Genomic DNA, 17,565 nt, shown 5'->3' on the forward strand with positions numbered 1-17,565 from the left:
TTTTTAAACTTATTGCCCTCATGTTGCTGAAGCTTTTGTTAAAGAGAGAAAACATTAATAAATGAAACAGTAAATGAAAACTATGAAAATACAGGCCATACTCCTTCAGGGTTTAAGTATTCACAATAGTTATGTCCATATAGTCTCCATTAGGTTAAATCCCAAGAATGACCATTTTGCATGCTGTCTAATTTTCTTTGCAAGTATAACGACCTCTCCATTCCCAACAATTAAGATTTTGTTTAAAGTGCATGTACTCTTCCTGTACTTAGGCAGCAATTGTTTTTTATCTTTGCTCATGTTTGATGTACTTTAAATTGGTTTCGGTTCCATCTGCAAGTTCAAAAATGTCACTGGCTGAGAAATTTACAATAGTAACCACCTGGCATTTCTTTTGACTATATGGTACGGTATTCATAATATCCATGGGTAGCCTCATTTCCCTATGGTAGCCTCACTAATCTGATCTGGCCTGCAGAATCTTGACCTCAAACAGGTGTTATCTTGGAATGACAGTACAGCCATACAATATTTAATTAGTATGTAAATACCACTGCAAAGCCCTGTGATTCTTTTAATAATGGAAGTGGAAACAAACATTACAACAAACTGCTTAACTAGTGGAATTAATTGATGATGGAATATGGTACTGCACTTGTACACAAGTAAAATCAGTCATCAGATAAGTGAATAATACATATTTACAATCATGAAGACATCTTTGTCTAGCTGTCTATCTCTCTCTCTCTCTCTCTCTCAATGGGGCATATGGATTATTTGATCATTAGGTGCAAGAAGAAAATTGTGATGGAATACGTCTTTGTCATGGTTATTCATCTTCTAACTTGTAAATTTTAAGGCACATATATGTAATTAAATTTAAACAATGTATATTACAAACAATGTACATTACTGGTGCATGCTGCTTCAGCACAATCACATCTGATCTATGTTCTTTTTTTAAAACTGATGATCATGTATTGTTTAAAATACTCAATGTGGGATCCTATATTTGTTCATACGTGATCGCTTCCCCAAAATGAAATATTTTTTACACATTATTTTTCATACTCTTGGAGAATTATTTTCCATACGAAAAATATGATAAAGCGATTTGGATGATATAATCCATATATAAGTCAATTCAGAGTATAAGACAAAGCTAAGATTTTCTGGTAAAAAGTATCATCTTATAGGCCGGCAAATAGCTTGCGCAAATTTGTAATTGGTAAGCTTGTAATTGGTAAGCTTGTGCAAGCTTGTAATTGGTAAGCTTGTGCAAGCTTGTAATTGGTAAGATTGCGCAAGCTTGTAATTGGTAAGCTTACGCAAGCTTGTAATTGGCAAGCTTGTGCAAACTCATAATTGACAAGTTTGTGCGGTTTAAAATCTTAGCTTGCACAAGCTTATATTGCTGCAATCATAAATATAAGCTTGCAATTTTGGTTTGGACCTTTCATCAGTGCCTGAAAGCAACAGCTTATGGAAAATGTTGATACATAAAAACCTGTTAACCTTTTTAACGATGCTTGACATTCAGCCAAATTATTTCACAGTCACCACCAGACCAAGTACCCAAACAGAATACACATAACCATGCAAACACAAAACAGAAAAATCTCAGAAGCTTATTCAATATTATATATGTTTCAATTCTACAATGTAATCATGCCTGTGATTCGATTAAAATGTGTTTATGTAAAAATATCATTTTTCTCTGTCTCATGATCATTTCAAGTCATTTTCTTGTTAACTTCACTTTGCACTGCGTCTTTATTTTTGGTATTTATATATCTAGTGCTAACATGATTAATAGTACTTCACATGTATTTCTCTATTTCTAGTAATCTCTATTTCTAGTAAAAGTGAGTAGCTTCATGATCTCCAAACATAAAATAAACACCACATCTGAATAGTCACTTATGCTGAATATATGTGTGATGTATGAAGGAATATTAGGTTAAAGCTTGAATCAGCTCTCAGATATGTCCGGGGACAAGGCAATAGATTCTGTGTGTGTGTGTGTGTGTGTGTGTGTGTGTATATATATATATATATATATATATATATATATATATATATATATATATATATATATATATATATATATATATATATATATATATATATATATATATACACATACACACCACATATCAAGTATCTCATAATTCAAATGGCTAATGACACTTACTGGGTATTAATTTCCCAAAATTAATGTGGTGGCCATGTATTTGTGAAGTTTAATATAAAATCATTCCAAGGAGGTATAAAAAGTTATAATAAATAAAACACTGATATACTTAAATATTAAATGTACTGAAAATATCATTTCAGGTTCCAGACTTGCTGTTTCTTCAGTTTTTGTACCATCCCTCCATATTTCAAGGACAAAAGAAAATAAATAGTGTGTTTCCTATTGCACTTGTTTTAAAATTAGGGTAGGTAGATATGTTTCTTTTTAATGATTAGTATCTATGATGTACTAAACACTTCAAGTACTAGGCTAAACCACCTCAGTTAGATGCACACATTTCTTTTAACCTGTGGCAAAAATGTGCTAAGGGTTGGCAATGAAAAACAGAAGTCGTCGACCACCTGGAAACTCATATGGGGGGGGGGCTAATAGTTATCTCTAAACTATTTGTTTACAAAAAATTATTTTTTCTCTTAGAAAAATATATAGTATTTCATCCAACGTGAGTGTTTTATTCCACTCTACTGCTTGCAAAACCTAATTATTTCTTGTCAGCTCTGATGATATAGTTTTACCAGGTCTTCAAACAAGTGTTTAAGGATGATAACAAGAGCCCCTCAAAGGAACTGAAGTTCCACTGGGCAAAACAAATTTCTAGGTAAGCATGATAAGACCATTTTTGACTTTCAACTGCTGAGTGTTGATACCATGTGTGATGTACTTCATTGATAACAAGATGTTAAACCCTTTGTAAATATGACCATCCATTAAGGAGATCAGTAAAAGTAAGAAAGTCAAGACTTCCATCAGGGCACCATTAGTAACAATAACAATATCTATTTTAAAAGTACAAATCAATAGGAGCTTTTGGTCAGAGGATCAGCAATGTTAGCAATAACAGGAATGTATATTGAAGTAATTATGATGATGTCAATGAAGATGACAATGTTAGCTATGACAATGATAATAATTCATCATGATTTATTGATCTACCTTGGCTTTACCCTATGATACATTAATCTGAGATCAGAATACATTCTTTATGCTGGGATCAGCCTTACACAATTCTCCTTTATCTGTGATATACAAATAATGCACTCTTATACTGGGATCAGCCTAGCACATATTTTACTTAATCAGGATCAGCCAAGAATAAAGTGGGAATCATCATAGTCATATAAAGTCATGCAAATTCAAGTTCATGAGTAGAAAAAGAAAAATTTATATTTGCATAAGTAGAAATGTCAAGGTCTTATTATATGAATTTATAGTGTTGACAAAATTTATCAAAAATTATGGCACATACAACTTTACTGCTTTCACCATTACCTTCACTCTCTTTAAGAGCACTGCAAGCTTCTCTCTGCTTTCTGTCATTTGCAAAAGGTCCAACAAGTTAATTATCTGGCCCATCTTTAAGCGTCTAAGAGAGAACCTCTCAAGGAAAGCTTCTGCTTTTTGTAATAAACTTCCTATTGTAGCACCTGAAGATAAAAAATATTATACAGCACCACAACAATCAAAAATGTATTTATTAGAGTCTGTTAAATTATATGAGATATACAAGATTAGTTTCACCATTTTCTAACTTACATACTATAGGAAAAATAAACTCTGTCTATTCTCTTTAACATCATAATCCATAATCCTGCTGCTTCATTAATTTTCTGTCCTTTAAATCCTCACATTTTATAAATAATTTGGGGATCTTTCTGTATTTGCTAGATAATTTTTGAACATATACCCTAATTAAAAAAAAACAGTATTTCTAAAAGGTAGTTAATGTGTGGGTCATGATGTCCTTGATGGTATTCCCTTGGTTAAACTGGCTCATGAAGTATGATTGGAAATTGACCATGAGCGGAAATATAATTTTGACAATGATTTACATGTTGAGGATAATTCTGATAACTGGGAGAGACAACTTGTGACATGGTTTCATGAAAGCAACCAGGCTTAAATTATGAAGTCAATGAATATGATGATGAGAATGTATATATGTTCTGAGCCACTGGCAATGATATGACATGCCCTGAAATTTTAGAGCTTATTAAGAGATTTAAAATACTTTGCAATTGCTGAGGATGACTGTTATTTGGCATAATACTAGAAATGGAGTCATTAACACAAGCCATGTTAAAGATTGATGCAAGAAACAACAGACAATGATCCATGCCTTCTTCAAGCTAGGCTCATGAACTATGAACATTATGAATTATATGGAGTATTTAAACATTGTGGAGTATCATTCATAATTCCAATGGACTTGTAGTAAAGTTATAGAAGTACTGTATCTCATTCATCAGCTGTTTCATGTGATGAGGACTGTATTTCTATGTGAAAGAATACAATTTTCATTAGGAATGTATATTGTTCTGCTAAATCTTAATTAAATGCAATGTAATTTTAAAAAAATTAAAAAAAGAGCTAAAAAAAAGAGTTTTCTTAATTCTCTGCACTTTTACACACACTGATGCTCTAATAACTATAACTGCATTCCCCCATCTCTAGTCACATAAGCACTCAGATCTATAAATACCTCAGTAAACCAATAACCTTAAAAAAAAAACACAAATAAGGGTCCCAAGGGTTTTTGCTTTTGAGGGGTTTCACAAGGGTAGGATTCCAAGATGGCTGACTGAATGGATGTGAGCTAATGTGGCTTTGCGAATCTGATATACTATATCAATTGCCTGTGCAAATTAGTGATTTTCTTCATTCAAATAATACTGTTCAAGTGAATATATTCATGTGTGAACAGTTTTCTCCTCATTGGATCTGAAATTATCACAGTTGCGATGGAGTTACTGATCGTAGCGCTTAACATTACCTCCCTTAGCTCCAATGTGCATGCCCCCAAAAAATGTCCAGTTCCGGATAGTTTAGAATTTCGCACTGTTTTATGCTTGGTTAGCGAAACATAAAGTCAAAAAAAGAAGGTATCTTAGCTGTACTACAGATCATTATGGTTAAACCAATGAATCAATTGTATATGTCAAATATCTTTTGTACATACATGGAGAATAATTATAGACATTACATCAAATAATTAGATTTGGTGTCCATACTTACATCAGATAATTAAATATTTACTGTCCATACTTAAATAATATAAAATAAATTAAATACACTGTCATACTTATATTATATCAGATAATATAGATTCATTATCTGTAATTTCAGATACGTTTGTAGGAATATTTCACTTTGCTCTCTGATTTTAAACAATTATTGCACATATCTGGCTGCATGACTTTAATGAAAACCATCTCAATAATTTGCATTTTTCATACATTGATATATCCTTCTTTCTCAGTTCTTTTCTCAAGGCTAATAGTTCATTTATAACATGAGTTAAGAAAGTTATAGCATGAGTTCAATAAGAAAATTATAACACGAGTTCGATACATCAGCTAATCTGTAATGCTGAATATTTTAAACCAGAATTTTTTTTTTTAAAATGGAACACAGTATATTAATGTATTCAGAGGAACTTAACAGAGAAATAATTACATTAGCTATCATAAAGATAAAGGAGTGTAATTAATGCAGATGGAATATTTATTCATATTTGTGTGTAAATATCATAATATTCCCAATGACATTTTTTTGTTTCATTTTCTTTTTCGTGGGAGGGGAGGGGTTCTCCCATCTTTAAGCAACCAAAAAGTATTTCCTCATATACATATTTTGTTCTTGCTATGTCAAGTCAAATATAGCCATGCAATCATTTAGCCTAATATTTAATTATTTACATTCCTCACTAGTTTTCTCAAAACTTTAAACATCAAGTATTGGATGGTGCATGCAGTAACTTTCAGTATGATTTTTCTTTGCTTATGCTGACACATTGTAATAACTCTCAAATTCGATGGGGTCTTTAGACAACATTTCTGATTGCCACCAGCAAATTCATCTGGAACAGCCTTCTTAAAATTAGTTTAATTATGTTTAACTTTCCTTGAATCAAATATGTAAGTTTAAAAGATCCAATTATTTCACAGATTCTATCCTATTACTTTGGTTCACCTTTTAAATCAATATTGATCCACGTGACCGGATGTAAAATTGCAAACAGTGTGATTTAAAAAAGAGATTGTTTTTAAAAACATGCTCTTCAAGTCAATAATAAATGGATACTCACAAAATATTCATTTTTGTTGTCTTTATCTGTCAGTCACTCTTTCTATCTTAGCACCATTATATACTTGTTTTTAACCAGAAGTATGTTTATGTAATATAGTATGCGAACACACATTCATTCGATGATATACATACCCATGCACTAGATGAAATGATACAGGCAGACAGACATACAGACAGACAGGCAGATAGGTGAGAGCCCCAAGTGTCCCATACATGCAGAGTGTGTCTAACATTGATATTTCTCCAAATTGTATACTTTAAAAATTCCAACTGTTCAAGGAAAGAAAATTAAAATAATAATCAAGGTGACTCTTATGTGCACCTGTCTGTTCAAGCATGGATGACATTTGTGCATTTTGAAAAAAAATATATCCTTCCTAGATATAACAAGTTATTTCATGAAAAATATAATGAACATTAATAGAAATGCAACAGTCTAAATCACTAATAAAAGAACATTAAGAAGTTAGAATTTTTTTCTTGTTTTTGTTCAACCTACAGTAACTGCAATGATTAAAGCTGTAAAAAAATAACATATTTTCATTATTCTTCAAGTGAGATAAATTGGAATAACAATCTTTTTATGTAGCGATACACTTTTGCACAATCAAATAATACAAACTAGAGCATGAGGTAGTAATGGAAAGGTCGTGAAGTTTTGAAATGGGCAGAGAACATTTACTTTAAAGCTGGAAACAGCACAAGTTAGTAAAAAAATTAAAATATGTAAAAACAGTTGATCAAATATTGATAGAATTTCTTTTTAAGATAGTGAGATATCAATCCTGCTTGCATAATGTGAGCGGTCTGTCACATTTTCTTGATCTACATCTGCCATCTTTATTGACTGAACTATCCGCAAGTGAGTTGCACTGAGATGCCCTCTGGTGTTTTCAAGGGGAGATAATAACAGTGAAAGGGTTTATTGTTTAGCTTTCTTTATTGCGCCCCAAAAAATGCACTGTTCATACATCCTCCCTTAGAGTGAAGAATTGTCAGTATAACAGTGTAACTCGCCTTGTCCTTGGTATGTTATGTGCAAAACAAACACAGCTAGCTCATCTTTTTTAATGATGTTGATGTGATCAGATGTGTGCCAAACACCAGATACAAATATTTGCCAGTAGCAGTGTTTTTTTAACCAAAATTGCAACCTGGTCTCTACAATAATTATATCTAATGGTGTTATATTATCCATTCATTTTTTCCAAATATTTACATGGTAACCTTTTCCCTCCAGTTTCAGCTTCTCCAGGGACTTGGGGTTACTTCATGTACACCTACAGGGGATGGATTACATACTTGCTATACAAATAATTTTATAACTATATATTGGTAAGTCATTCATGCAAGGAATAATGACAGGTTGCTCACTAGATGTTGCATATTCTTCAGTTTAGATTGAAACCACAGGAACCACACCATATATGGTATCTATACTAGATATTTAATTCAATGCGTTGAATTTTGCTCATATTGTTATTGTATGCATGTATACTTCCTTTTTTTCAATCAAAATTCTATAAAAAAAAGAGAACTCTCTTTCCTACATGGAAAATGACGTAAATTTATGCTTCTGTTTACTACAAAGAGATCACAGGGGAGTACTCCATACCCAGTACATACAAACAAGGTGAGTTATATGTGATATTATAAATATTTTAATTTATTTTCTATATTAAGGAATAATGTCAACTCAGTCTGTGGGAAAGTGTGGCCACAAGAAGTCTTCCTGGGACACTCATCCAGACTGTATTAAATGTTCCAAATGTGCAAGAAAAAAATTATTGTACATTTTGTAAATCATGGTCTGCAGTAAGCTGGAATCTTATCAGAAAAAGAAGCTTCATTCTCCTTCATCATCAGAATTTTCTGGCTTCTCATTTACTGAAAATAATGGGTCTTCCCAGCACATCACTACCTCCCATTGTTAAGGAAATATAGTCACCACTCATCCCATAGCATGTTGCTGCCTCCCATTGTGGAGGATATATACCACTCACCTTGTGGCATGTCACTACCTCCCATTGAATAACAGATGCACCACCTATACCATAGCATGTAACTCTCTCCCATGGAGGAGAAGATGCACCACTCTTCTCATAACATATTGAGATGTACCATCACCACCCTGTCAGTGGTAGTGTGTCACACCCTCACATTCCTTAATGATTCCTTGCTTGATGATCCTGAATCCTCTGATCATCACACTAAGGCCTCACCATATGGGGATAGGGTTCAGACAGAGTTCCCCCCTCTCCACCCTCTACCACCTACCTCACTATGAACATTGGGAGTCCAACCTGCAAGCTCAGATAAAAATAAGGGATCAGATCAGTATTCCCGCTTTCCTATTATCCCCATTAATCCCTATGGGATGTGGGGCCCCCCATCTAAGGGGCCTTGGTTATGTATGCCCCCTTGGACTTTTGGATCTTGCCCTCATAACAGAGGTTTATGTCCTGCTATCACCACATCACTGGATGGAAACTATTCAGAAGGCTAGAGGCATCACTTGTTTCAGGACTGACAGACATAACCTTGTCTCTCTCCAGCTCTTGCCACTCCTTCAGCCCCTACTCACTGAGTTGCAGTACGGGACTTAACACAGAGTGTTCCTATACCCTATTCACCTCCTTGGGACTTAATAATTCCTTTACACTCTCCAGCTCAGGGTGTCCTCAATGACACTATCTCCACTGTGTTAGATTCTAATGAGTTCAACATGGAGGAAGCACAAGTGATACCTACTTTTACACCTCTTCCTTCATCTCTGTTAGATGTGAAAGAGAAGGTATGGTCTTTTGACGAGGCAATAAATGAAGTCTTGCCTCTTACCTCATGACTTGTGCCCAAAATCTGCTGCACAGTCCAAAAAGATCCTTTCCAGTCTGGAAATGATCTCAGGGGCTCAACCTCATCCAGACTTCTTCCTCCTTCCTCATTCTTCTATGATTGAGGAAATTGCTGAGAGGTTCTCAACAGGCCAAAATATTAATCAATGTCGAGGGTGTGCCATTTCCTCCTCAACATTGTGACCCTTGCTCTCTTCTGCCAGCAATCGGGTACATTCCCCAAAGTGGCCAATGAAACCTACCCAACTTGATGCCAGTATGGCCAAGGTGGGTATTTAACATGGACCCTGGGCATGCTTTTCTGTTAAAGACATTCAAGTGGCCAAGATATCCCAGATGCATTTTCTGTTTGTATGGCTTTGTTGGCAGAACTTCGTCACATGAAGATGTTGTTTTGGACTCTTCTAAGGTACTTCTTGATCACAGTAAAGACATCCTTAGGGCTGCTTTGCTTGAAGCCGAGTCTGTTTGGAGGCCTCATACCTTCTTGTGGCATATCTGGACTTGCTGAATCACCAACGTAGATCCTTCACATCCACTCCTGGCCCATCACAATCAGCCAGAAAACGTGTAAATGTCAATCACCCTCAAGGGCCTTCTGCCAAGTTCTTCAAGTGGATACAGCCTCAGTCCAATAAGCAAACTCAAAATGAGCTTCCTCCTGGTCATCTGTCTGGCTCCCAGAAACCCAAAAACCAAAACCCCCAATGAAACTGGAAAGGAAGAAGACACAGCCCCCTTTTTTTCAAAGGAGCGGTGGGGGTTAGCCCTAGGGACGTGAACCCTCTCCTGCTGTACATCCCTCTCCCAGGCATTTATGTCAGTGCTTGCCTATGTACAATCCCAATATTTCCTCCTCACTGCAAATATCTCCCATTGTGCCTAGAGCAGGAAATTCTTAAATTCCAGGTCCTACCATTTGGAATGTCTTCCGCACCCAGAGTTTTCACCCAAGTTAGTGGAATAGTGGTGGAATACCTCCAGTTACTGTTAATACCAATTCTCCAGTATTTTGATGACTGGTTGATCCACAATGTTTAAATCCAATCCCTTCATTGGGATCTGTACCACTGTTGGTCAATGGTAACTCAGTTGGGTCTTTTGCCTAACCTTGAGAAATCAGAACTCACTACATCGCAAGGTTGCATTTATGTGCGGATGAATTGGGGGTAAAACTAATTTTAATTATGCAGTACTTACCCATGGCTATTGTCAATTGCCCTCCTCCCACCCTGCTCTGATGTCCTGATGTAATAGCAGTCTCTGAAAAAGATGAGCTAGCTGTGCTTGTTTTGCACATAACATACAAAGGACAAGCAAGTTGCACAAGGAATTGTGTCATACTGACAATTCTTCACTCTAAGGGAGGATGTATGCACATCAAACAGCTGGTGCATTTTTTTGGGCATGAAAAAGAATGCTAAACAATAGCCATGAGTAAGTATTGCATAATTAAAATTAGTTTTATGACTCCAAAAACTACATATCATGTTTATGGTCTAAAGTGTACTTTGTGCTTCACTGAAAAAGAAAAGTCAGTAGAAGTTATGGGGCAATGGGCTAAACTTTGGAAAAGCAAAATCTTCTTTAGAATGGCATCCATTTTTAAAAAAATCATATATAGCTCTGTAAATGGTACTATGATGTCAGAGATACCCAGATTCTCTGATACTATATATGAAACCCAGCTGGAATCAGTCAGCAATCGGGGTTTGAAAGGTGCATTAATGATAGTGACCATGACAACCAGCTGAAACCAATTACCTATGGGGGGGGGGGCTCAGGAGGGTCAAGTACTAAAATGCGTTAACCCAATAAATCCTGCTCCAGACAAAACAGTATCAGTTGGCACTAATCTATTAATGAGTATCATCAGTGGACTTCGAGTACAAGTGGACAAACTTTAAAAACAAATTGAGAAATTGGTTGGGGAGAAAATTAAGTCCACACTTCAAAAGGAAAAAATTGAAATAAGATCCAAAGACAGACTACAGTGAGAAGTTCACAGGCAACACAGACTGTACCCAGTAACAAGTCCAGTACACAAATCTATAATGTAGCCATTAACTGGAAGATGTGCCCATTTAAGGACAAATGGACATTTAGTGACAAGTCAAAGATGTAATCTGTGTGATGAAATAATCCATACTGTTGCTGACTGTAGGCACTGGGGTAAGGAATTTAGATGCTGGAAGTTGTTAATAAACATGCACCTCTGAAGACTCAGAGAGTTAAGTATGATCATCAACATGGCTGAGTTACCACAAAATTGTTAGATACTATAAAGAGACAAGACCACAAGAAATTTGTAGGTAATGAAGATGAATATAAAAACTAGAGAAATAAAGTAAGCAAATGATTGAATTAGCAAAGAGAAACCACTACCAAAACATTCTTGATGAAAAAAAAAATAACCCCAAAAATATCTGGAAAATTTTTAAGGAATTTGGAGCAGGTAGGTACAAAACTAAGACAGATATATCATCCCTAATTAATAATGAAAACCATGTCTATGATCCATAAGATATTGCAAATATTTTCAATGAATTCTTTGTAAACATTGCCTCCAAGATTACAGGACAGAAAGATGGTCCAAAAGGAAATCTGTAGGGCAGAGGAGAAATCAAGATCTGCAAAGGCAGTCCAAATGGGGATCCAAACTAATTGGACAAAGCGGTCACTGCCAGAAAGGAAACTTACAAGGGCAGACATATTGCAATGTGAACCAGTGCAGCTGCAGTTTCTGCTTTGATTGATGTATGACCTCATACCATCACCAGCCAATCTAGTGGGGTGGAAGCTCTTAAAGGATCCATCATGTCAATCCCAAAGAAAACAGGTCACCAGCTTATCAGGTTTGTTAAAGCAGTACAACAGCAAATGACCACAGTGATGGAGAATGCTGGAGTGTCACAGGAAGCAAAGTCATGGGAGATGCAGCCAATGTTGATATTTCCTGACGCCATTCAGACATCCCTCCTTTCTGCCATTGTGCAAGGAAAATGGTCCTGGTGGAACTTAATGTACTGTGGGTAGAGAGGACAGAAGAGGTTTATGAGAGAAAGTGGATGAAGTACCAGAAGTTGGTAGAGTCTTGCAGCGGTAGAGGATGGAAAACATGGTTATTCCCTGTAGAAGTTAGTTGTGGAAGGTTTCCTGCCCAGTCAGTCTGGATGATGCTCAGTGCGCTGGGAATAAAATGAAAGGATGCAAGACAGCTGTGCAAGCATTGGGTAGGGCCACAGATAAAGCATCTAGTTGGCTCTGGCTCAGATGTGAGGACAAAATATGGCAGCCATCACAGACTGGCATCACATGATCACTACTGTCACCCTGCCATCTGGAGGGTGTTCTGAGCTAAGGGGCGAAATACCTGAAAAAAGATGGGCACTTGGCTGATGACGTCTGTGGAAAGCAGTTTCACCAACTGTACATCTACACTAGACTCAGATCATTCAGAACTAAAATGATTTTGGTCTGCAAAACTTCCAAATGATACTAAATTTGAAATCCCAGAAATAAGTTCTTTATTTTTTTTGAATTATCTAAAAAACATGGATGTTTCTGAATCTACAAGACTTGACATGATAGGTTCAAGACTTCTTAGGGCAGCTGCCTCTGCTATGGCTGATAGTATTACTTGTCTATGTAATCACAGCTTGAAAAAAAGTCAATTTCCCCAATCTTGGAAAACTGCCAAATACCACTACATAAAGCTGGATCAAAAGAGGATGTGAAGAACTATAGACCAATATAATTCTTTCCAAATTAATTAAAAAGCATGCAACACTGCTCTTTATGAACTATCTCAATGATCACAATCAACTTCATGAAAATCAATCTGGTTTTCAGAAAGATCATTTTTGTGCCACTGCACTTATTTCTATGACTGACAAATGGCTGTAAGCCTTAGATGAAGGAAAGTTACTTGGTACTGTAATGATTGATTTTCAAAAGGCTTTCGACCTAGCAGATCATGAAATTCTCCTTGAAAAGTTAAAAATCTATCAATGCAGTGAAGGTAATCTTAAGTGGTTCACATCCTACTTGAGAAATAGGTCTCAAAAGGTAACATTAAATGGACACCTATCTGAAACTAAAATGATAAGTTGTGGAGTGCCACAAGTTTCTATCTTGGGGCCCTTGTTATTTGTTTTGTTCATAAATGATCTGCCCCTAAATATAGGAGCTGCAGTCTCATCAACTAACATGTATACTGATGACACTACTTTGATGCTCATAGCAACCATGCTGAGGTTGAAAATAAACCCTTAAACTGCCCTCAACAGACTTCAAATATGGTGCAAGGAAGATGGTATCTTCTCAGTATGGACAAAACAAAAGTCTTGTTATAACTACATGGCAGAATAGAGCAAGACTGAAAACTGATATGCTGCATGTTCTCTATGATAACACTGATCTGAAAATGACATGTTTAGATAGAATTCTTGGAATATTTGTAGATAATAATTTGCAGTGGTCTCATCATATAAATTATATTTCAAAGAAAAGAAAATCTTATCTTAGGCTCCTACAGAAAATCATTAGAGTTACCTTTTACAAAAGTTACATTCAACCACATCTTGACTACTGTAATACAATTTGGAGGAACACAACTGCTACAAATATGAGAAAAATTTCCAGACTCCAGCAAAGGGAAGTAAAATAATTCTTGATCAGCAAACAGAAAATGTTAAACTGCACTATTTGTGCTCAAATTATTACCAATGCATGAAAGAATATTTTTTGAGAAAGGCCAAAATAATGTACAAGGTTTATAAAAAATTAGCCCCCACTTACTTAAACACCATTTTCCAGGACAGTGAATCTACTGGCATCTCAAATCTAAGATCATTAAAAGGGCAAAATGTTAAAATTCCCCAGCCCAAAAAAAAGGAGTTATTCAAATATAGCTTTCATTTTTCAGGCATGCTTGTTTTATATAACCGTTAATTTAAATAAATTCCTAGCATCTCTTCCTTCCACAGTAGGATTTTGAACAGAACAGGGAGAAATAAAAGCTAAATGGGGAGAAGTGGAAGCAAAGAAAGAAACGCAATAAATATATAATTATATAAATGTGTATGTGTGTGTGTGTTTGTGTGTGTGTTTTTCATTCTTATTTGAATTATGCCCACTATTTCCCAGTATGCATATTTGCATTTAACATTGGTTTTAAGCAATACTTTTTCATGTAAAAAATTCTGACTTGTATGTAAATTATAAACACATTTGGTATGTGTGTTAAAATTATCATATTCGTATGTGGTGTGTTTTTTCCAGAAGCAATACAGTGCAATGAATTTTAACTGAGCAACTAGATTACAGTATTGTAATTGCAAGTTAGTAAAAAAAACTTCATCAACTACCCTTTATCAAGATTTTCTGTTGTTACTTTCTGAATTCACTATAAAATGACACTTGAAAAGATTTCAAAACAAGTTTGAAATAATCCCTGGACCATGTAAATGAGAGCAAATGCACATGTGTCTTCAGATCATACTGATAAAACATTACCACAACTATTTCAAGACAACACACTGAAGTAGTAAAATCAGTATATGAATGAACTAAACCCTTCTTTCCAGCCAAATTGACAGAGCCAACATGCATGTGTACCTATTTTTATAACCAGGGGTTTTATTAATGTAATGACTCATTTTCTAGCTTAAGTTGTTGAAACAATCCATTTATAGGACTGCAAATTTAAGGGTTCATCATTTATCTATTTGCTTGTAGTAATGACAGGCATCAGCTAAATTGTATTTGCTTGTTGCTGTTTCTTTTTTCATATTTTCACAAAAATGAGTGAAGTCGGAAAACAACTTTGACCTTACAGCTCTTCTTGAATTCCACAACATAGCATTGTCCCCTATATTTCTGACTTGCATCATTGCAGTTTAAAGCTAAATCTTCAATAACATAACATTTAGACTTTGCTATCTGTGATTTGTATATTTCCCTGCATATACGTGCCCAATGGTTTCTGAAAACAGACAATCTAATAAAGTGGTACTTCCCAGACACAGCAATGTCTGCCATTATTTCCTCATGACATGTTCAGTTAGTTTCAAACTGATTTTATGAAGAAAATAATTTACATGCAGCAGTTAAAATATTCAGATCACCAATTCTATTGTTAAAACACAAATTGCTATTTGCATACTATTTTTTAAGTTTTGAAACACAAGTTTGTATGTTTTTATTTTCAAATGATAACTTGCAGCAACTGAGCAGTGATTATAGTTGCTAACTTACATGGGAAAGGGTTAATGGTCAATCCACTATTAAAACACATGCCTGTGAATGTGCAAGAGTTTGTTTGTCAGTGTGGTTGATATTGACACCAGCTATCTGATGGCTTGATGCCTACATTTCACCTTGATCTAAACACAACACTGGAACCTGACTGAGGTGTGGGAGCATCTCAAAAACTATAGTCAATGTACCTCTAAAAATCACAGAACAAAGTCATTTTCACTTTCCTAACATAAGAAGGTGAAGTTTACATTTTTTAGGCGACTTAGCTGCCCACCTCACCTGGTAGCATGACTCCTGCAAATCATGATAAATTTTGCATATTTGACAGTTTAAATTGTCTTTTTGTGTCACACATCTTGACTTGGAAGATATGCATATTGAGTAAGATTTCTAAACTAAACATACTGTAAAAAAGGTTAAAATAGGTGCAATAATTGCTGCATAATAAGTAATGTCCTATTTAAAGTGATTATTTATGACTTTGCAGATTGTGACTGAAGTGGTATCTAGAATTTTGATTGTGCTTTCATCCAAGACTTTTGGGGGTGAAACTGTATTTAAAATAGTATAGACAATAATTAAGCATCCACTTATAAAATTAGCTTTTCTTCTCTTTGCAGCCAATACAATCCCCTGCAGAATACTTATGATAGAATTTTAATACCATGAAAAAGATTTGTCTTGTCAACAGACTTACAGAATATTGTTTTTAAATGAACTGAATAATGTTAAATAATTTTTTTGATAAAACTCATTTTTTTTTTCTGGCAATACCATGCTGCAGGAGTATACCAGCTGCTAAGCAGCATATCACATGGATATTCAAAGTGTGCAACATACTGATAAACTTTCACACCTCCTTACCAAAACCAGTTTTTCCATCTTTTTTTGTCAGGTCAGACGGCAATGAAGAAGACTTTACCTTCCTGTACATACTGTTGGAATCAGCTGTGAAAGATATTTAAACATAAACTTTAACATTAGAGCAAAACAAAATAAATACATTAGCATTCTGCAGCAAGCAATTAATTTTATATGACTTGTCAGACAAAAAATACAAGTATACAAGTTTTAGCCAGAGAGAATAAGGTGACCATCATATTTAATTTATAGAGACTGTTATGTTATCACAGTGGAACAAACTGATCTCAGACATTTTTTTAAGTATGATTTTCCTTAGTGTGACACAATTTGAAGTTCTTTGAATCAAGGCCAATAATTCATCATGCAAGTGGAAAGAAAATAATTAAATGAAACAACATTGGTAGGATCCTCTAAGCCCAGTTTAACTTAAAATCACATAGTATTATCCTCTGCAGTGATTATCTCATATTACTGAAGGGAGTGTACTAATTCATAATAATACCTTTATCTGGAATCTTGGCAATAAAACTTACGCTATGTATAGTATAAACTGGTTTGTTTTTATAACGATTGCATGAATTGCCTAGTGGCAACTACATGATACTGACATTTGTACTTATCCATATCTTGCCCTGGTTTTTTATCCTCGTCTATTTTCGTAGGTCTGTTTCCCCTTTCTGGAACCTCTGTTGTATTACTTTCATTCTTGCGTCCACCTAGCCCAACTATGGTGTCTTCAATTATAAGTTCTTCCTGCACAAAAAAACAGCCATGAAAGCATTCAGATCATTTGCCTTGAGACTGTATAACAGTATAGTAGATTATGTAAATGAATGCATCAGCCTAAGAAATGTCTATACCTACCAATGTCATTGTTTCATCAGACTTAACATTTAAAACTTAGACTGAGCATATGTAACACCAGATTTTTTATGCAAAGATTCACATTATTACACCAACATATTTAAAATGTGACTACACATGATGCATAACCTGCCACAGTTTTTACACAATGTTATAATAGTGACATGCCCCATCAACTATTTTGGTTAACCAGTTACTGATTTGATAATTGCATCTATGTCAAAAGCAACTTTGTTATCATCTATTAGCAATCTTATGCTTAACTCATCTGTCCCAAGAGAATATTAAATTCACACCTGAAATTGGAAAGGGCAGTAGATGAAAACAAGCCTTTGTTTATCCAAAGCAAATTCATGGAGGTCTAATTGTGCATGACAT

At 34.9% G+C, this 17,565-nt stretch overlaps 1 protein-coding gene across 1 annotated transcript in view; it reads right to left on the reverse strand.

Annotated features, from left to right (window-relative positions):
• LOC149805296 (uncharacterized) overlaps positions 1–17,565 on the reverse strand; it is a 174,025-nt gene that overhangs the window by 37,532 nt on the left and 118,928 nt on the right. The window contains exons 15-16 of the mRNA XM_089933924.1: positions 16,932–17,076; positions 3,527–3,681 (exon numbers count right to left, since the gene is read on the reverse strand). Coding sequence (XP_089790050.1) covers positions 3,527–3,681; positions 16,932–17,076 — 300 coding nt within the window. The remainder of the gene's footprint in view (positions 1–3,526; positions 3,682–16,931; positions 17,077–17,565) is intronic.

The sequence above is a fragment of the Sinohyriopsis cumingii genome, chromosome 2 (genome assembly GCF_028554795.1).
Source record: "Sinohyriopsis cumingii isolate HCF-2022 chromosome 2, ASM2855479v2, whole genome shotgun sequence".
Lineage (NCBI taxonomy): Eukaryota > Metazoa > Mollusca > Bivalvia > Unionida > Unionidae > Sinohyriopsis > Sinohyriopsis cumingii.